At 43.9% G+C, this 22,549-nt stretch overlaps 1 protein-coding gene across 4 annotated transcripts in view; it reads right to left on the reverse strand.

Moving 5' to 3' along the window:
• radx (RPA1 related single stranded DNA binding protein) overlaps window positions 1-22,549 on the reverse strand; it is a 104,729-nt gene that overhangs the window by 57,344 nt on the left and 24,836 nt on the right. For 3 of the 4 annotated variants that reach the window (XM_043705146.1, XM_043705142.1, XM_043705143.1), the window contains exons 6-11: window positions 21,818-21,909; window positions 21,609-21,731; window positions 20,127-20,240; window positions 12,768-12,935; window positions 10,037-10,194; window positions 2,120-2,280 (exon numbers count right to left, since the gene is read on the reverse strand). In XM_043705146.1, the coding sequence (XP_043561081.1) occupies window positions 2,120-2,280; window positions 10,037-10,194; window positions 12,768-12,935; window positions 20,127-20,240; window positions 21,609-21,731; window positions 21,818-21,909 (816 nt within the window). The remainder of the gene's footprint in view (window positions 1-2,119; window positions 2,281-10,036; window positions 10,195-12,767; window positions 12,936-20,126; window positions 20,241-21,608; window positions 21,732-21,817; window positions 21,910-22,549) is intronic. The other variant, XM_043705144.1, reaches the window with a different exon arrangement.

Here is a 22,549-nt window from a genome sequence, read left to right on the forward strand (position 1 = left end):
AAACACACCTTAGAATTAGGATTGACAATGTGCTTTACCGCCTTAGGTATTCTTAGGTCTATGGATTGGGACATTTGGGATGATAGTTAATCACTAGTAGATGATGCTATGTATTCTAAGCAGACACATACATTGTTTATTGGTGTCACTTTATCTTTGATAAAGATCAATGGAGTTGGAAGCCCAGGAGAAAAAAGCCATTACAAAAGGGATGATTTTATAAAATGATTGACGTTAAAGAATGAATCCCGAGATAGTTGGAAATGATGCAAGCAAGGTAACTCTTACTTTAAAAAAACCAATCAGCAATTGGGCGCACACTACTTAGTCAGTCTGGGACCAGCCATGAACTGTTCATTCATTATCAAGCGAATGAGACTTCAGGATGTCTTTGATCATTCACACAAGATAGTCACTCACAAACCTTACTAAACCTTGTGTTTTTAGTGGTTGGACTGACAAGAAGGAAGATGAAAGATTGAAGAAGAACTTCAGTCAACAGAACAGGACATCTATGTACGGACATTCAGTATAACAAACTGGTATCCTTAAGCCAATGGCCTGTAAAACCACTGCTTTTATTAATTATTATTACTTTTGTACTTATCATGATAAACTTAATAAATTCTGTAAAACTTGTCAAAAGGTATTTGTACCTGGAATGGATTATGCAACCAAACAGGACTAGTAAACATTAGTATCGCTCGTTCAAACTCCGCCTATAATTCTAATCACGAGTTCTTGTGGTGCACCGATAGTATCCCTACCTCTGGGTCAGAAGATCTAGGTTCATGTCTGACCTGTCCCAGTGGTGTGTTAAAACATGTCCAAATAACTCGATTCACATAAATATAAATGTTACTGAGGGCCTGTTGTGCAAAGGTAACATCCCTAACTCAAGGCAATGTGTAAATTTAAATATAGTTGAATAAGGTCTTACAACTAAAAACAAATCAAATCAAAAAATCTTCGCCTTTTGAAGATTGCAGTCAACTTGTGCTTCAGTTGAGTCCTGTGCTGTGGTCTTGCCCCATGGGATGCCAGTTCAGACTTCCCTCAGTTTAATTTAGCTTGGATCCCAGTAGCTGTAAAGGTAAGGAGACTCTAGCGTTTGGTGTGGCATGAGTGCATGTCCTTGTTTTTACCTACTTGATTTTAACCCTACTGCGAATCCTCTTGCAAGGATGCCTGCCTTGAAGATGTTTTCCTCCTCGCTCTACAAGAATCTCAGTGAGTCTCTCCACTCTGCAGGCACCCTGCCTCTTTTCCTGATGTAGGGCTTTTACCTGAAATGTCGATTTTACTGCTCCTCGGATGCTGCCTGACCTGCTGTGCTTTTCCAGCACCACTCTAATCTAGACTCTGGTTTTCAGCATCTGCAGAGCTTGTTTTTATCACCATGAGTGCATGTCCTCAAGGTGAGACAAACTGAGCCTAAAGCACTGGTATGTGCATTATCTTTAACACATCACCCTCCACAAAGACACAGGAATTTGGAACAGGAGGCAGTTGAGGTTGCTTCACCATTCAATTGGATCATGGCTGTCTGTCCCTGAAATCCCCTCTCAATCAACAATCCAAAGCATGCAGCCTTGATTGTGTTCAATGACCTGACCTTTCCTGCTCTCTAGAGGAAGTGAATTCCACTAAAATAACAACACAGAATCACTGAAGTGTGGAAGCAGGCCATTCAGCCCATCAAGTCCATACCGACCCTCTGAACAACATTCCACCCAGACCCAATCCCTTCCCCTAATCCTGTAACCTGACCTTTCCCGTGGCTCCCCCTCTCACCTCATCTGCACACCTTTGGACTGTGAGAGGAAACTGGAGCATCTGGAGGAAACCCGGAGAGAATGTGCAAATTCCACCCAGACAGTCACCTGAGGGTGGAAGTGAACTGTGACGCTCTGGAGCAACAGTGCTAACCACTGAGCCACCGTGCAGGCCCACTCTTAAGAGAGAGAGAGAAAAAAAATCCACTTCCCACTCTGAAGTGGGAGATCCCTTATTGTTAAACTGTGCGCCTTCATTGCAGACTCAGCCCACCAGGGAAAACAGTATCATAACATCCAGCTTGGTCAGCTCCTGGGCAGGATGTCTGGCTTTGGTACAATACCTCAACCAGTAGCGGGTAAATATTGGCGTTGACTGTCTCTGATGATGCCTCACTGGATTTACACGAAGCTGCTCTGTTTGCTGGATGACTCTTGTGTCTTTCTCTGGGCCATGCAGACATCTGACTGGTTGTGAAGACGAGGCCCCGAAAGCATCAACCTCCTGCAAAGGCAAGTCCAGTCCATTTTGAGTTTTTTTTTGTGATACATTTAACTAAAGCAAATACTGCAGATGCTGGGAAACTGAAACAAACACAGAGAACACTGGAGAAACTCAGTAGGTTTAGCAAGCATCTGTGGAGAGAGAGAAAAAACAGAGGCAACATTTTGAGTCTTCTTCAGAGTCATATCCAAGACTCTAAATGTTAACTCTTTCGCAGATGCTGCTAGACCTGCTGCGTTTCTCCAACATTCTCCATTTTAATAGGAATTTAGATTAGATTAGATTCCCTACAGTGTGGAAGCAGGCCCTTCGGCCCAACCAGTCCACACCAACCCTCCAAAGAGTAAACCACCCAGACCCATTTCTCTCTGACTAATGCACCTAGCACTACGGGCAATTTAGCATGGCCAATTCACCTGATCATTCAAGCTGAGCAATGGTTTCTCAGGACAATGGGGTTTGAATTCAAGAAGAATGTTAATAAGGGTGTTAAACAAGTAGGTGCCAGTATTAGATTCCAAACAGATCAGGCAAACTGTGCAGGATGGTAGGGAAGGAAGTGGCCCATATCTTACAGTAACAGAAAGGCAGCGAGTTGGATGAATACACAGGATCCTGGAAGATCAGGAAAATCTGAATAGTACTGAAAAATGGTGCGGCTGGGGAATGACGATGAGGTATAGGAGCCGAATTAGGCCATTCAGCCCAGTGAGTCTGCTCTGCCCTTCAATCATGGCTAATAAGTTTTTCAATCCCATTTTCCTGTTGTCTCCCTTTAACCCTTGATCCTCTTCCCAAACAAGAACCTACCTACCCCTGTTTTAAAGACACTCAATAACTTGGCCTCCACAGCCCTCTGCAGTTATCAGCTCCACAGATTCACACCCTCTGGTGGAAGAAATTCCTCTTCATCTCAGTTTGAAAGTCACCCTTTCATTCCGAGGCGGTGCCCTCAGGTCTCAGTCTCTCCTACTGGTGGGAACATCTTCTCCACATCCATTCTATCCAGGCCTCTCAGTATTCCATATGTTAAGGTAAAAACAAGGACTGCAGATGCTGAAAACCAGAGTCTAGATTAGCGTGGTGCTGAAAAAGCACAGCAGGTCAGGCAGCTCCTCTCTGATCTATCACCTTCATCCCCCTCCCAATCCACCCGTTGTACTCATTGGTACCTTCCCCCACCCTCCTCTCTGACATATCACCTCCATCCCCACCCCCTTTCACCTATTGTACTCTATGCTACTTTCTCCTCACCTCCAGTCCCCTCTCATTTACCTCTCCACTCTGTAGGCACCCTGCCTCTATTCCTAATGAAGGGCTTTTGCCCGAAACGTCGATTTTCCTGCTCCTCGGATGCTGTCTGACCTGCTGTGCTTTTCCAGCACCACTCTAATCTAGATTCTATATTTTAATCAGACCATCTGCCCCTCCCCCATCCTGTCCTTCTCAATTCCACTGAGTATAGACCCTACATCCTCAACCACTCCCCACATGACAAGCCCTTCACTTGCGGGATCATTTTTGAAAACGTCCCCTGGATCCTCTCTAATGCCACCACATCCTTCCTTCAATACGGGCCCAAAATTGCTCACAACATTCCAAATGCTGTCTGACCACAGCCTTACATAGCCTCAGCCGTACATCTCTGCTCTTGTTTTTTAGCCCTCTTGAAATGAATACCAAGACTGCATTTACCTTCTTAAGTGACAACTGAACCTGTATGTTAACCTTAACAGAATAGAACATAGAACAATACACATGCAGAACAGGAGCTTCAGCCCTCGATGTTGCGCCGACCTGTGAACTATTCTCAGCTCGCCCCCCCACACTACCCCATCATCATCCATGTGCTTATCCAAGGATTGTTTAAATCTCCCTAATGTGGCTGAGTTGACTACATTAGCAGGTAGGGCATTCCACGCCCTTATCACTCTCTGCGTAAAGAACCTGCCTCTGACATCTGTCTTAAATCTATCACCCCTCAATTTGTAGTTGTGTCCCCTCGTACAAGCTGACATCATCATCCTAGGAAAAAGACTTTCTCTGTCTACCCTGTCTAATCTTCTGATCATCTTGTATGTCTCTATCAAATCCCCTCTTAGCCTCTTCTTTCCAATGAGAACAGATCCAAGTCTCTCAAGCCTTTCCTCATAAGAGCTTCCCTCCAGACCAGGCAACATCCTGGTAAATCTCCTCTGCATCTTTTCCAATGCTTCCATATCCTTCCCGAAATATGGCGACCAGAACTGTACACAATATTCCAAGTGTGGCCGCACCAGCGTTTTGTATAGTTGCAGCATAATACTGCAGCTCCGGAACTCAATCCCTCTACCAATGAAACCTAACACACTGTATGCCTTCTTAACAGCACTATCAACCTGGGTGGCAACTTTCAGGGATCTATGTACATGGACCCTAAGAACCCTCTGCATATCCACACCACCAAGAATCTTTCCATTGACCCAGTACTCCTGTTATTCTTCCCAAAGTGCATCACCTCACATTTAGCTGCATTGAACTCCATTTGCCACCTCTCAGCCCAATTCTGCAGTTTATCCAAGTCTCCCCGCAACCTGCAACATTCTTCCAAACTGTCCATTACTCCACTGACTTTAATGATCTAGCACTCCAAAACCTCTTTGTGCTTCAGATTTCCAAAGCCTTTTCCCATTTAGAAAATAGTCTACACCTCTTCTTCCCACCAAAGTGCAGAACCTCACATTTTCCCACATTGCATTCCATCTGCAACTTCTTTGCCTACTCTCCTAAACTGTCTAAATCTTCCTGCAGCCTCCCCACTTCCTGAATACCACCTGTCCCTCCACCTATCCTAGTATCATCTGCAAACCTAGCAACAATGCTCTCAATTCCTTCATCCAGATCGTTAATGTATAATGTGAATAGCTGTGGTTCAATAGGAACCTTTGCACAACTCCACTAGTCCCTGGCTTACCAAACTGAAAAAGACATGTTTATCCCTACCCGCTGCCAGTCAACCAATCATCTATCCTTGCCAGAACCCTGCCCCGAACACCACGGGCTCTTATCTGATTTAGTAGCCTCCTCTGCAGCACTTTGTGAAAGGTCTTCTGGAAATCCAAATAGATCACGTCCACTGGCTCTTTCATATCTAACTTGCTCATTACCTCCTCAAAGAATTCTAACAGTTTTGTCAGGCATGACCTTCCCCTGATGAGGCTGTGCTGACTCAGCCCTATTTAACCACACACTTCCCCGAGTACTTTGCAATCTCATCCTTAATCATTGGACTCTGAAGTCTTACCCATCGAACAAAGCTTAAAGTGTGTTGCTGGAAAAGCGCAGCAGGTCAGGCAGCATCAAAGGAGAAGGAGAATCGACATTTCAGGCATAAGCTGGCCTACAGATTCCTGTTTTCTGCCTCCCTCCTTTCTTAAACACGGATGGTACATTAGCCATTTTCCCATCTTTTGGGACCCTCCCCTGTCTTGATTTATTTATTGTCATGTGTATTTTGTTACAAAATACAGTGAAACGTATGGTTATATAGTGTCGCAATTCTCCAGTGCCATCTTAAAACAAAGTAAAAATAAACCAACACATTGAATATAAAAGCAGAAAAATAAAGAAATAAAGAAAAAAGATTCCAGAAAGATAACTAACAATGCCCCTACAATCTCCTCAGCTAACTCCTTCAGAACTCTAGTCCATTTCATCCAGATGATTTATGCACACTCAGACCTTTCAGCTTCTTCAGCACCTTCTCCTTATGACAGCCACTACACTCTCCTGACTCTCAAAGTTCTGGTGTGCTGCTAGCGTCTTTCAGGGTGAAAATTGATGCAAAATACCTATTCAGTTCCTCCTTCATTTCTTCATTCCCTATTACTTCTTCCCCAGCCTTATTTTCCAGGGGTCCAATGTCTGTGCTTGTCTCTCTCTTCCCTTTGAGATATCTAAAAAAAACACTCTTGCAATTTTCTTAAATAATACCAGTTAGCTTACTCTCATAGTTCATCTTCTCCCTCCTTATTGCTTTTTTTAAAAGTTATCCTCTGCTGGTTTTTAAAAGCTTCCTAACCCTCTGGCTTTCCATTCATTCACCACATTGTATGGTTTTCATTTTGCTTTTATACTATCCCTGATTTCTCTCGTCAGCTGTGGTTGCTTCATCCTACCCTTAGCCCGTTTCTTCTTCCTTGGGATAAAAATCTGTCATGCCTCCCGAATTAACCCCCAGAAACTCCTGCTGTTGCTGGTCCATTATCTTCCCTGCTGGGGTCCCCTTCCAATCAACTCTGGCCTGCTCCTCCCTCATGTCTTTGCAGTTACCTTCCCTCAACTTTAATACCGTTACATCTGAGTCCAGCTTCTCATTCTCAAACTGGAAGGTGAATTCTGTCACATTATGGACACTACCCCCTAGAGGTTCCTTCACCTTAAGCTCCCTAGTCAAGTCGACCTCATTACACATCACCAAACTCAGAATTACCTGTTGGGGTCGAGTACAAGCTGTTCCAAAAAAAAATCTTGTTGACATTCCATTAGTTCCTTTTGTTGGGAACCATTACCAACCTTATATCCCCAGTTTTCCGTAATTACTGTGACAGTGCCCGTCTTATGTGCCTTTTCTATGTTCTGGTTTATTTTATGGTCCACATCCTGACTATTGCTAGGAGGCCTGTACTAAACATCGATCAGGGTATTTTTCCTTTTGTGGTTCCTCAACTCTACCCACACACAATTCTATATCACTTACTGCATTTGGTTTAATTTCATTTCTTACTAACACAGCAACCCTCCTCTGAGCCCGCACTCTCATCTGCCTGACCTCTTGATAGGACATGCATCCTTGGATATTTAGTTCCCAATCCTGATCCCCTTGCTACCATGACTCTGTCATACCCACCAATTTCAATCTGTACCACAAGCTCATTTTACCTTGTTCCATATACTGTGTCCATTTAAGTACTGCACCATCATTTGAGGGGTGATAGATATAGGACAGATGTCAGAGGTAGTTTCTTTACTCAGGGAGTAGTAAGGGTATGGAATGCTTTGCCTGCAACGGTAGTAGATTCGCCAACTTTAAGTACATTTAAGTCATCATTGGACAAGCATTAGGACGTACATGGAATAGTGTAGGTTACATGGGTTTCAGATTGGTATGACAGGTCGGCGCAACATCGAGGGCCAAAGGGCCTGTACTGTGCTGTAATGTTCTATGTTCTAATCATTGACTGTGTCCCCCTTTTCATTGTTGCCCTCTTGCCTGCTGCACCCAAAGTCAGATTCCTGACCCTTTCAAAACTCTCTGCCCTTTTACTTGTTCTGGAAACGTTAACAATCTCTGCTAAGCCCACCTTCCCTTTAACTTTTTTCATTATTTTCCAAATAACTGAACACTTGCCTATCCATAGCCCTAGTTAAGCAATTCGCCAGGATTCTCGTCCCAGCATGATTCAGGTGGAGCCTGTCCTAATGGAACAGCTCCCTCCTTCCTCAGTACTCCTGCCAATGAATCTGAACCCCTTTTCCCCACATCAATCTTTGAGCCACACATTTGTTTCTTTAATCCTGTTGACCCTGTGCCAATTCGCTCATGGCTCAGGTAGTAATATAGAGATTATCGTTTTGGGTCTGCTTAATAATTTAGCCCCTGACTGTTCATATTCCCTCAGCAGAACCTCGTTCTACCTGTAATGTTGGTACCTGCGCAGACCATGATAACTGGATCGTTCCCCTCCCACTCTAAGTCCTCTGCAGCCCAGTTCAGGTATCCTGAACCCAGGCATCAGGCAGGCAACATAATCTTTGGGACTCTCGATCCTGGCCACTGGAACAGTGTCTATTTCCCTGACCTTCCCTGACTTATACAATTCCTGATTACAACTACATTTCTCTCTTCTCCCCTCTCTTGAATGGCTCCCTGTACCACAGTCCTGTACAGAGGAATCTCGATTATCCGGCATTCAATTAACCGCATTTTGGATTAACCGAACAAGATCGCAAGGTCCCGATGCTTGGCTAACTATGTTATCCAACATATGATTATGCGGCATTCACTTAACACAACGAAATACTCTCTGCCCGTGTCCTTCAGATAACTGCGGTTCCTCTAGTCATCCCCACTACAGCCCCTGCTCTAATCCACAAAGGGAGCAAGAATCTCAAACCTGTTCAACAGGCTCAAGGGCTGAGGCTCCTTCAGCACTACCTCCTGGATCCCTCTATCTTTCTCACTTGTAGTCCCACCCTCCAGTCCCTGATCACTGACCATTGAGGTGGTTTATCTAAGGGGTATGACTGCCTCCTGAAACACAGCAGTTTGGTAACTCTCTCTCTCCCTGATGTATTGCAGTGTTCAAAGTTCCAACTCTGAGCCAGAGTTCCTCAAGCAACCAACACTTGCTACAGATGTGGTCACTATGAATCACAATGATAGGGGAAGCAAAGATGATGAAATGTACAATGTTGAGTTGGCAAAGCCAACTCATGTAATATTTACTGGTTGGAGAGTTCCCTATTTGCAGTGTGACTTGTAATGAGCTTCATTGGCCTTTCTCAACATTTGGCGTGAAGTATCAATATCAGAGTTCTCTCATTACAAACATTGCCATGAAACACATCAGATGAGTAAGGTTAATTTATTAGGGTGTATTCCTAATGCAAAAAAATTTTAATTGATTAGAGATAAGAGTTAGCATGACGAATAAAACAGGTCAGGTGTTTAATTGCTGACAAGTCCACTCATGGTGACAACAGCAACTTCAGGGATTGTACAATGTTTGACACCATTCACAAATGCTGGACAACACTCAGAATCAGACTGACAGATAGTCAGTAACATTTGTGCCACAGAATTGCTCAGAATGACCATCTCAAACAAAAGAAAATCTAGTCATCGCCCCTTGATTTTTAATAACATTACCATCGCCGAAACCTTAAACTTACAACATTTTTGTTGTTGTCATTGAACAGAAACTGTACTTCGTCAGCAGCGGCTACAAGAACAAGTCAGAGGTGGGAATTTTGCAGTGAGTAACTCAACTCCCGACTCCCAAAAGCCTCTATTCCTGATGAAGGGCTTTTGCCCGACACGTCGATGTTCCTGCTCCTCGGATGCTGCCTGACCTGCGGTGTTTTTCCAGCACCACTCTGATCTCAACTCCCAAAAGGCTGTCTACTGCCTACAAGGCACAATCAGGAGTACGATGGAATATTCTCCACTCCCCTGGATGGGTACAGCACCAACAACACTCAAGTAAGTTGACATCATCCAGGACAAAGCAGCCTGCTTGATTGGCACTACATTCCACTGACATATAGTGGCAGGCATGCGTACCATCTGTAAGCCGCACTGCAACTACTCGTCATGGTTCTTTCAACAGCACCTTCCAAACCCATCACCTCTACTACCTAGAAAGACAAAGGCAGCAGATACATGGGAAACCAATTCCTGCAAGTTCACTTCACTGTTCTGACTTGGAAATGTATCGCTGTTGCTTCAGTGCCACTGGGTCAAAACTCCCTCCCTAGCAGCATCTGGGGTCTACCCACACCAGGCGGGGTCGTGACATCTCTGCTCTGCCATCACTTTCTCACGGGCAATTAGGACTCGACTACAAATGTCAGTAGTGGGCACATTCTGTGAAAGAATAAATGTCACTGGAAAGGGTGCCAGGTTGCAGATTTGAGGGACATGATTATCTCCAGTGGCTTCAAGTAAAACCACTGGTAAGTATTGAACCAAACTTCAGCATTGAGCTAACCATACCTGAATGGGCACTGCTCCCAGTCTCACAGCCGGATCTGTGTGACAGATGTATTGAACAGCAACGATGGTTCCCTGAAGGATAAGCCTCTTGTGCTCTTTATAGTGCAGACTTTCAATCTCCTTCTTCAGTTCACTGGTGGAGGTCAAGAGAGCCTCAGCTGGAGAATTAAAACCCATTTTGGATATGAGGTTAAACAACCAACAGCCTCATAGTAAACACAAGCACTTCATAAATAAACAAGTAAAACATTATCTGCTGCAGGGCCACAACTGGGCTTTCTGATGTTTCAAAACAGTGACAGATTTTTGTAACTGACAGGATTAATTCAGGTTTCTTATCAAGGAACTATTGGTCGAAGATGACACATTTGTTGAATGTATATGACAACACTAGTAAACACTTGCATATGAATGATAAATGGAAATGATAACATAGTGCTAACATTACCAGAACAATGGTAACACAGTGCTTATGTTACAAACCAGTGGTAAACATAGTGCTAGTATTACCAAACCAGTGGTAACACAGTGCTTATATTACCAAACTAGTGGTAAAATAGTGCTTACATTACCAGACCAATGGTAACATAGTGCTAGTATCACCGGACCAGTGGTAACAGTGCTTATATTACCAGACTGGCGTTAACATAGTGCTTATGTTACCAGATCAGTAATCCAGAGGAAATAATACTGTGTTTCCCTCACCAATAATGCTTCCAGACTTGCTGAGAGTTTCCAGCATTATTTTACCGTTCCAAAGGCCTAGATTAATAATTGACAGACTTGATTCAGTGTGGTAGCTGGAGGAATTTAAATTCTATTTATTAAATAAATCCAGAATAAACCATTATTGAAAGTAATGATGCCCAGAGAATGTTACACGTTGGCACAAAATCTCACTTGGTTAGCTGAAATCTTTTCAGGAAGGAAAGCTACCATTCTGGTCCCATCTAGCCTACAAGTGACTCCAGACCCACAGCAATGCGGTTGACTCTTAATTGCACTCAGAAAGGGCCAAGGAAGATGGTGAAGAAGACACCTCACCACCTGATTCTGAAAGGGCAATTCAGGAGGGTGAATCAATACTGGTCTTGCCAGCGGTACCCACAGCCTGTGTATTAATTATGAAAAAAAAGGCAGAGGTTTTTTAAAAAACGTATTAATTTGTGGGATGTGGGTGTCACTGACATGGCTAGCATGTATTTCCCGTCCCTAGTTGCCCTTGAGAAGATGGAAGTGAGCTGCTTTCTTGAACCGCTGCGGTCCACATGCTGTGGACTGACCCTCAATGCCCTTAGGGAGGGAATTCCAGGATTTTGACCAGTGACAATGAAGGAATAGCGATATATTTCCAAGTCAGGATGGTGAGTGGCTTGGAGGGGAACTTGCAGGGGGTGGTGTTCTAATATATCTGCTGTGAGAAAGTGAGCACTGCAGATGCTGGAGATCAGAGTCGAAGAGTGTGGTGCTGGAAAAGCACAGCAGATCAGGCAGCATCTGAGGAGCGGGAGAGTTGACATATCGGGCATAAGCCCTTCATCAGGAATGACTGATGAAGAGCTTATGCTTGAAACGTTGATTCTCCCGCTCCTCGGATGCTGCCTGATGAGCTGTGCTTTTCCAGCACCACACTCTTTGACAATATATCTGCTACCCTTGTCCTTCTCGATGAAAGTGGCTGTGGACTTAGAAAGTACTGTCTAAGGATCTTTGGTGAATTTCTGCAGCGCATCTTGTAGATAGTACACACTGCCGCTACTGAGTGTCAGTGGTGGAGGGAGTAGATGCTTGTGGATGTGGTGCCAACTAAGTGGGCTGCTTTGTCCTGAATGGTGTCAAGCTTCTTCAGCATTGTTGGAGCTGCACCCGTCTAGGCAAGTGGGGAGTATTCCATCACACTCCTGACTTGTGCCTTATAGAATGTGAATTGGAATTGGGGAGTCAGGAGGTGAGTTATGCGCTATGGTATTCCTGACCTGCTCTTGTAGCCACCTGTGTTTATAAAGACATAATGTGCTCTCACAAAGCTGCACATGTTTGCATCAGACTGATTCAGTGATAGCTCACTGCACAGTAATGTTTACCCAGTCCGAATCAATGTAGAGCCAACCCTGTACTATGCCCAGTATTTGCTTTTGGTCATCCTCTGCCGCAGATTCTGAAAGTTGAATATAGCAAGTTGGAAATGGCAGGGCAATCCATTATCCTTCATAAAGCCCTGAGAGTCAAGATCATCCTCTTGTGTAAAGAAAAACAGGATTTGCATTTTTATAGTAATATTTGTGACCTCAGGAAGTCCCAAAGCACTGTACAGCCATTGAAGCACTTTGGAACACAGCAGCTCAATTTGTGCACAGCAAGCTTCCACAAACAGTAATGAGACAATAATCAGATAACCTGATGTTTTCATTTTGCGTTACTGTTTGTAGGATAAATATTACTCGAGACACCAGGGGTAACTCCTTTGGAAAAGACCCATGGGAGCTTTCATAACACCCGTGAAAAAGCACAGGGGCTTTATTTTAATGTCTCAACCCAGAAATGGACTCAACTGGAGGACACAAGGATCGATCAAAGGGGGGGTGGTGATGGTACACAGAGCAGCCCCGGGGGACGTTCTGTCTCGGACGCGAAGCTCAATCGTTTTCCTTACTAAGGTTCATTATTTTGACAGTTGGTCAGGGACACCATCGAGGAATTCAAGGTGCAGCGAGTCCAATACAATTCTTACCATCCAAATTTTTACAGTATTCCTGAAATAACTTTGGGGCTGGAGGGAAGGAATAGTAACCGCCAATTACAGAACTCTTCATCACATCCTTCTCGTGCTGCCCTTTTACCCACCGGATGAAGCCCTGGACTTTGGGATCCTTTGTGTATGGCTGGCCTTTGTGATGCCCTGAAAATGAACATCAGGAGAGATGGCCATGAGAATGAATGCAAGGAGGTCAGTCAGAACAGCACTGGTCACCGTACAGCAATTATTACCAAGCAGCTTTTAACACTCACATCATCAAGAGGTTACTGTGCTCAACAAACAGGCTCATTACCTCAGCAGCATCATGTGCTAAGGAGGCCATTCAGTCCGTAGTAACAATGAGGAGCTATTCAGACAGAGTTATTCAGTCACCTTTTTTTTAAATTCATGGACCAATAGAATTCCTACAGTGTGGAAGCAAGCCATTTGGCCCATTGCGTCCACACTGACCCTCTGAAAAGCATACTACCCAGACCTACCCACATGCGCTATCCCTGTAAGCCTGCATTTCCCATGACTAATGCCCAGCTCTGCACATCCCCGGACACTGTGGGCAATTTCCTATAGCCAATCCACCTAACGTCCACATCTTTGGACCGTGGGAGGAAACCCACGCAGACATGGGGAGAACGTGCAAATTCCACACAGACAGTTGTCCAAAGCTGGAACCAAACCCGGGTCTCTGGCGCTATGAGGCAGCAGTATGAACCAATTTAATTCCTTCACGGGATGTGGGTCTCACTGGCTATGCCAAAATTCATCCCCATCCCTAATTACCCAGAGGGCAGTTAAGACTCAACCATATTGCTGTGGGTCTGGATTCATATATAGGCCAGACGAGGTAAGGATGGCAGATATCCTTCCTGAAATGATTTAAGTGAATCAGATGGGTTTTTCCTGACAATTAATAATGGTTTCACAGTCATTGGACACTTTGTGAATTCAAATTCCACCATCTGCCATGGCAGAATTTGACCAGGGTGCCCAGAACATCACCTGGGTCTCTGGATTAATGAACTTATAATGATCCCACGAGGCCATCGCCTCCCTCTTACTTGCACTCCCTTCCAGTTTGCCCTTAACCCTTTGGCTTGATGAAGGCACAGAGAATTACTACAACAATAGCAGGGATGAGGGACTTCGCTTCTGAGGAGGGACTGCCGAAACAGGGATGGTTGCCCCAGAGCAGAAAAAGGAGATTTAAATGAAGTTTTTAAAATTATGAAGAAGTTTGATGGCGTGGACTGGAAGGTAATGGCCCAGATTTCTGGATAGGGGGAGGTCAGATGTAGCCTGGAAGATCCACACCTAGAATATGCAGAAATCACAACGTACTGACCATGCGGGAGGTGCCCAGGAACTTGACATTGAAATTTCAGATGGGCAATTATTTGGCATCTGCAACCCACTGAGAAAGTCTCCTCCTCCTTCGGATGTTTGCAGCTGACCTTTTGAAATAGTTAGCCAGGAAATGTTAGAGGATTAAAAGCCGCTTTAACTCCTGGCTTACTGCGAGAGGGATGCCCCTGACCCATACCCAATGTCAGCACTCTTTGCCCTGAGTCCAAACTCAACTCCCTCTGAACCCAATGCCTTCCCCCACCCCGCCCCCCCCAACTCCCATGATGCCCAACTCCAAATCTGGTCCAGACCCCTAATCCATGCCTACCACCCTCTCTCTATGCACTTGAACCTCTGCTGCCTCACCCATCCACCTTCCGGTCTCCTGCCAGCTCACTACCTTATCAACCTGGCACCCATCTACTTGGCATTGTACCCCCAACCGCCTGCAATCTTATACCCCTGGATCCTCCGGCACTTCATCCACCTGGCATCCAACCCCCACCCTTGGGTAGGTGGAAAAAGTAATCTTTCAGTGACGGCCCACATAAGCACCTTCCCAGGAAAGCCCACATCAAAGGATATTTTAAATTGAAGTCTTATTTTAGGATTAAATCTGATGACAAGTTTGTGAACAGTTGATATTCACCAGAGTTGTCAGGGAGAGAGATGGAGATGGGAGCTGAGTGCTTGTAGCAGGGATCAAAGCCAACTGGCAAAAGAACAGAAGGGGAGCTATGGGGAATCTATCAGTGGGCTGTAAATTGTAATGATCTGGAATACACTGCCTCTAAAGACAGTGGGAGAAGATTCATTCGTAATGTACTAAAGGGCATTGGATAACTACTTCAAACCCGCAGGGAGGTGGAGAAAGAGAAGGGGAACTGGGTCCAATTGGACAACTCTTCTCAGTACCAGTGCAGACACAATGGGACAAATGGCCTTCTTTTGTGCTGTTACATCTCTACTGAATTCACCTCTGGTAATGTGAGTAAAGCGTCAAAATTGAGTTGCAATGGCATCTATCTTTGCTCATCCCGAGAATTAAATGGAACTAATTTCAACTTGTGCACTGCTGGATATCAGACAAATAATTTGATAATTGAGAAACCATGGAGATGACGAGGGAGGAATTGGTGAGGTCGAGCTGGAGGTCATCCACATGGAAACGGACACTGCGTTTTCAGGTGATGTCACCATGGAGCAAATTGTAAATGAGAAATGGAAGTGGGCGGGCAGCAAAGGAGATAATTAATCATGGATAATTATCCCTACACAATTACTTGGGTTCACCAAAGGTAAATGAAATTTCAAGCAAAAATGATTCATCCTTAAAGTCACCTTTACTGGTGTATTTCACAGTTTGAAACATCATTGCTGAGCCTTTTGAAATTATAAAGTATTATGGAAGAATGGGAGCAGTTCATTTATAATTTATACGCCAGGTTTCAAATGACAACACAGCTTCTCAGCAGTGGGAAGCCCAAATGAATTGTGAGTCATTTGAATCCCATGATTAAATTACAGGGTTCTATTCATGCGCTGCAATTTATTTTTAATATATATGAGCTGCACTTTCTAAACTGAAGAACAGTGCAAAGGACAGTATAATGTAACACTGAAATGCGGTTGATTGAAACAGTCACCGCCGCAGAATAATAAAGACAGCTGAGTCACAGTTTAAAGACCACACAGCTATTGACAGGTTTCACATTCACTAACGAGTGATGGCAAATTTCACCTTTACACCAGTGAAGCAGAGTGGAAGAAGAAAGGGTATACATTGGGTGACAGGACATGTTGGACTTGCTTTGTCCTCATTGCCGTATTAATCTTGAGTTATTGAAATCCCAATAGCAAGAGTGATAGAGCATAGAAACAGACCCTTGGTCCAAGCAGTCCATGCCGATCATAATCTCAAACTTAACTAGTCCCATCTGCCTATGCTTGGCCCACATCACTCCAACCATTTCTCATTCACGTACTTATCGAAATGTTGTAACTACCTCCATCCACCACTTCCTCTGGAAGTTCATTCCACACATGAACTACTTTCTGTGTAAAAATTGTCTTTTTAAAATCTTTCTCCTCTCACCTTAATAAATATGCCCCCTAACCTTGAAATCACCCATCCTAGAGAAAAGACACCTTCCATTCACCTTATCTATACCCCTCATAATTTTATAAATCTCTATAAAGAGATCCCTCAACTTCTTAGGCTCCAGTGAAAAAATCCCAGCCAATCCAGTCTCTCCTTATAATTCACACTCTCCATTCCCAGCAAACATCCTGGTAAATCTCTTCAGCTTAATAATACCCTTCCTATAACAGGGTGACCAGAACTAGACAGACATGAGTGAATGGAATTGGCAAAGGAACCAGAGATGAGATGAGAACAATTTGTTTTTGGTTTTGGGGCCATGAATTGTTATGACTGGAAGAGCAATGGGAGTAATTCATTAGTAACTTTCAAAAGGGTATTGGATGAATATCTCAAATGAGAAAATTCACATGGACACGAGGGAAGGAAAGGAGGAATGGAACCAATTGGACAGATCTTTCTAATCACCAGCAGAGCCACAAACGGAAACGTGGTCTCATTCTGTGCTACATGTCTTCGTGAAATTTACATATGGCATTTTGAGTAAAGGACTTAAAAGCATCAGAATACATTTGTAGGAGCACCCTGGTTCTGTCTTGCTTGCTCAGTCCGGAAGTGTATCACCGGTGAGGCTAAAGTTTATTACAACAAAGAACAGCACAGCTCAGGACTCTTGGCCCATCAAGCCTGTGTTGACACATGACCCCTTTCTAAATTAAAGAACTTTGGCCTCGACATGGTCCATATCCCTCGATAACCTGCTCAGTCATATATCAGTTAAAATGCCCCTTAAATGTGCTATTGTATCCACCTCCACTGGCAGCACACACCAGGCACTTACACTCTCGGTGTAAAAAATCTGCCTTTCAAATCTTCTTTAAACTTACCTCCTTTTATCTCAAATCCTCCAATAATTGACATTTCTAGCCTGGGACAAAGACTCTGATGATCCATTCTGACCATACCACTCATGATTTTGTAAATGTCTATCAGGTCACCCCTCAGCCTCTGGTAATCAAATGAAAACAAACCAGGTTTGTCCAATCTCTCCTCATAGCTTATACCCTCGAAACCAGGCAACAGTTTGGTAAACTGTTTCTGTACCCTCTCCAAAGCCTTCAAATACTTCTGCTAGTGTGGTGTACACAGACTCGAATGTGGCCTAACTAAAGTTCTATACAGCTGCAATATGACTTGCCAATTTTTATACTCTAATCTCCAATTGATAAAGGCAAGCATGCCATATGCCTCTTGACCACCTTATCCACTTGCGTTGCCACTTTCACGGAACTGTGGACCTGCACGCCTAGATCCCTCTGTATGTTAATGCTTCCCAGGGTTCTGTCATTTACTGCATGCTTCCCTCCAGTATTAGATCTTCCAAAATGCATCACCTCACATTTGTCCGGATTAAACTGCACTTGCCATTTCGCCACCCATCTGTATCCTTTGGAATTGTTCCTCAATATCTGCAGCCACTGCAATCTTTGTGTCATCAAAAAACCTTATTAATCAGGCCACCTATATTCTCCTCCAAATCATTTATAAAAATTCCAAACATCAGGGGTCCAAGCACTGATCCCTTAGGAACACCACTGGTCACAGGTCTCTAGTCGGAAAACACCCTTCCATTGCTACTCTCCATCTTCTCTGACCAAGCCAGTTCTGTATCTATCTTAACAGCTCGCTGTGCATCTCATTTGACTTCACCTTTTGTATCAGCCTTCCATGAAGGACCAGATCAAAGGCCTTGCTAAAAGCCATACAGGCAACATCTACCACCCTGACCTCATTAATCATCTTTATTAATTCCTCTAAAAACTCAATCAAGTTTGTGAGACATGGACTTTCCAGCACAAAGCCATGCTGCCTATTGCCAATAAGTTCATATTTTTCCAAATTTGAGTAAATCCTATCCCTAAGAAACTTCTCCAACAATTTCTCTGCCTATCACTCACATAAGGCTCACCAGCCTGTAATTTCCCGGATTATCCTTGTTGCTCTTTTTAAACAAAGGAACAGCACTGACTATTCTCCAGTCCTCTGCGAGCTCTTCTGTGATTAAAGAGGGTATAAAGATTTTGTACAAGGCCCCAGCATTTTCTCATCTGTGGACCTCAGCATTCTGTGATAGATTCTGTCAGCTCCTTGGAACTTGGCTATTAATGCTTTTTGAAATACCCAACACCTTTTTTTTAATATTGATATGCCCCAGAATATCAACATATTCCTCCCAAGCCTCATCACCCACCATATCCTTCTCCTATATGAATACCAATGAAAAGTATTCGTTAAGGGGCATACCCCAGCTCTACATATAAATTCTCTCCTTTGTCCTTGAGTGGACTTATCCTTTCCCTAACTACCATCTTGCTATTATTATATGTATAAAACATCTTGGGATTTTCCTTAATCCTGTTTACCAAAGACATTGCATGGTCCCTTTTAACCCTAATTCCTTGTTTGAGTTCTTTCTTGCTATTGTTATATTCTTTGGGAAACTGTCTATCTTCAGTTTCCCAAACCCTATGTATGCTTCCTTTTTCTTTTTGACTGAGCTCTCAATTTCACGTATTATCCAAAGTTTCAGAATTTTGCCATCCTTACCCTTCATTTTCACAGGTCCTTTCAAAGATTCCCATGTGCCAGATGTGAGTTCACCCTCAAACAGCCATCTCCAGACACATTCCCTAGTTCATACCTAATATTGTAATCTGTCTGCCCCCAATTTAATACTTTCACCTAATGATGCCCTTATCCTTATCCGTAAGCAATTTAAAACTTATAGAGTTATGTTCAACGTTCCCGAAATGTTCGTCCCGTTGAAACTTCAATCACCTGGCTGGGCTCATTCCCTAATACCAGGTTTGGTGTGGCTGCTTCCCAAGTTGGAGTGTTTACATACTGTTTCAAAACACCACTGTGGACCCACATAACCCCGTCCAAGCCCCTGGCACTAAGGAGTCCCAGTCAAATACAGGAAGTTAAAATCACAAACTACAACATCTTTCCATAATTTGCCAACACATCTGTTCCTCTATCTCTCGCTGGCTGTTGGGAGGCCTGTAGTACAATCCCAGCAAAGTGACTGCACCCTTCCTATTCCTGAACTCTACCCATCAGACCTCGCTGGATGAGCCCTCCAAGATGTCCTCCCTCAGTACAGCCGCGATATTCTCCCTAACTCCCCCACTCTTTTACATCACTCTCTTACTCACCTGAAACATCTAAATCCCGGAACGTTAAGCTGCCAAACCTGACTCTCTCTCAACCAAGTCTCTGGAATAACTACAACATCATCGTTATTTATGGAGAAAGTGAGGACTGCAGATGCTGGGGATCAGAGTTGAGAGTGTGATGCTGGAAAAGCACAGGAGGTCAGGGAGCATCTGAGGAGCAGGAGAATTGACATTTTGGGCATAAGCCCTTCATCAGGAATATGTTATATGTACTCATCCAAGCTCTTAGTTCATCTGCCTTACCCGTCATCCTCCTTGCATTATAACAAATATACCTCACACTGCCATTCCCACCACGTTCAGTAACCTCTCCCTGCCTATTTTTCCTCTTAGTTTTACTGGTCCAAGTCTCTGTCTGCTCTTTGGTCATTTTACTGGCTGATCTACTGCTCCAGTTCCCACCCCTTTGTCTATCTTTAATGTCCTTTGAGATGGTGGTAAGCACCAGGCTTCCTTGAATACAACATCAAGGTGAAGTTCCTGAAGAAGAGTTTATGCCAGAAACATCGACTCTCCTGCTCCTCGGACGCTGCCTGACTGGCTGTGGTTTTCCAGCACCCACACCTTTTGACTCTGTCCTTGACTACGATGTTCGGAAATGGTCAAAGTTTCTCACGCATGTGACCAGAGCTGGAGGAGTAGGGAACCCACCTGAGATAGAGATCTGACTTTCATTGGAGGTGGTGAGATAGGGAACAGTGGTAATCACTCCACCAGGTCGTAATTCTCGAACCAACCTCATCTGGGTGCACACCAAGTAAGTCACTGCAAAGAAAAGCACTGTCTGTAAGGAGGTTCGCTTCCATTGGCACAGCTCTTACGGTTGTCCCAAAACAAGGAGCAGCATTCCCTTGAATATTCTTACCGGCTGGATCCAGACATCAATGCTGCAACTGGCGCGCTGACATCAAACACCATGCGTGGACCATCAGAGCAGCTGTCCGCGCACACAGCTTACAGGGAATGATGATTGGGAGGGTGAGGGTGTTCATTGGGAAGATGGAAAAGCAACAACACGTGCACACAACACACTCCCAGCAATCCTGATGTGGTAATGACCGGGCAATCTGTATTTTCAGCCAGGACACCAGCAAGAGATATTTTACGTCAACTTGAGGGGGCATATAGGATCTCCATTGTTAATGCTAAAGGATCTGGCTTTCTCGGATTTGACATCAATACTAATTTTAAAGGCCATGTGGTCAGCAATATTAAATTTAGCTGCTAACTCTCCTGCTATGGAGTATTACAGTGCTTTTTAATTTTTGTGGTTTTCAATACTGAACTGTGCATTGAAATACGAAGGAATTGTTATTAAAAAACAGAGTTCTGGCAACAGTGATGTATGTTTTGAAAGCTAGTAACTGGACACCTGTGCCAGGCAGCGTGTAAATAACTGTTCCAACAAGAAGCAATTGAACTTCAAGTTGCAGATCATTTTAAGCCAAGGAAGTGCCCAGATGAACATATTGCTGGCAATACGAAGTTGACTGGTCTATGGACTAGTGACTATGGGAAGAAACGCTTGCGCCTCTGCACCACCAGCTTCTCCAAATATCTGTCTGTAAAGTGGGTGCACTAATTCACCCTTTTATGCCCTCTCCACAACAACTCACAGGGACTGTGCAGGGCAGCTCCTGACTGCCAGCACCTGACTGGGCACACAGTGGCCTTTTACAGATGGCACTGGTGCCAGGGATCCCAAGACATCCTTTCGCCTGTGGTGAATGGGAGAATCGGGTAACATTCAAGGAGCATGGTGCTATAGAGGCATGAGGGCATAGGTAATAAGACAAATTTGGGACAATTGCATGGGGAAACCCACTGGGCCTTGTAGAAAGAAACCATCCACAAAACTCACTGAAAAATTACAATATTTCCAGTAAGATGTAACTCATCTCGTCCATTTCTCTTGCTACAGAGGCTACCCAGATCAGATGAGTATTTCCAACATTTCCCTTCTTATTTCAGATTTCTATCATATTTTGCTTTTACATGCATACAAATTGTTATTAAAGGTAATGCAAGTTACTGTTAAAGGCAGTGCATAATATGCACATTGTTCATTTTGGAACAAGTTAGTTAATTCCAGTCAGTTGCAGCTGATTACCAAAAAGGCAAAACATAACTTACTCGGATGAATCTGTTGAAAGGTTTCTGGCTGTGAAGTTGCAAACAGTTCCAGGACAAAAGGTTGCTCAGTGCTACCATCTACAGCATGCACCCAGCGGTACAAGTAGAAATCCTCACTGCTGTCTTTGTCATGGTAAAAAAGAGATGGGAGTTAAACAGGGTATTGTCATACTGAATTTCTCCCACTGTCAGCACTTTGAAAAGATTACCTTCCTTTCTTATTCGCTGACATCTCCCCACAAAGGTGACAAGTCCAATAATATCGCATGTGAAACCCTCAGACAACTGATCCAGCTCCAGCCTGAAAAAACAAGATGAAACAGCTGACTAGATCATTTTGCAAGCTGAACATATACTGAACTATTGTAAATGTGCATGCAGTTAGTTGATTCACAGAAGAATTTGCCTGGAGCATTTATTTTCTGAACAGGAGTCCATTAGAAAACATCATGCGTACTTCTTAATAAAAAACAACTGCACTTTCTGATTTGAAGTGCATGCAAATGTTATTTCTAAGACTGGCAAGAGAACACAGATTAGAACTAAAAGACAGACTATAAAGAGGGAACTGAGGAGGAAAGGTTGGTCACAGAGAGTCTTCATAATGTGGATTGGTCCACAATAACAAATACTTTCTATCCACATTCCAGAGCATCATTTGCAATGGCAGAGCACAGAATGCCTACACAGTGTGGAAGTAGGCCATTTGGCCCATTGAGTTCACAGCGATTCTCCAAAGGGCATCCCACCTAGACCCAGTGCCTACCCTATCTCTGTAACCCTGCATTTTCCCATGACTAACCCACCTAATCTGCACATCCCTGGATACTATGGGCAATTTAGCATGGCTAATCCAACTAACCGCATACCTTTGGACTGTGGAAGGAACCGGAGCACCCAGAGGAAGATCAATGTGCAGACTTGGAAAGAGTACCTTCACT

This window comes from Chiloscyllium plagiosum, chromosome 15 (assembly GCF_004010195.1).
Source record: "Chiloscyllium plagiosum isolate BGI_BamShark_2017 chromosome 15, ASM401019v2, whole genome shotgun sequence".
In the NCBI taxonomy this organism is placed as follows: domain Eukaryota; kingdom Metazoa; phylum Chordata; class Chondrichthyes; order Orectolobiformes; family Hemiscylliidae; genus Chiloscyllium; species Chiloscyllium plagiosum.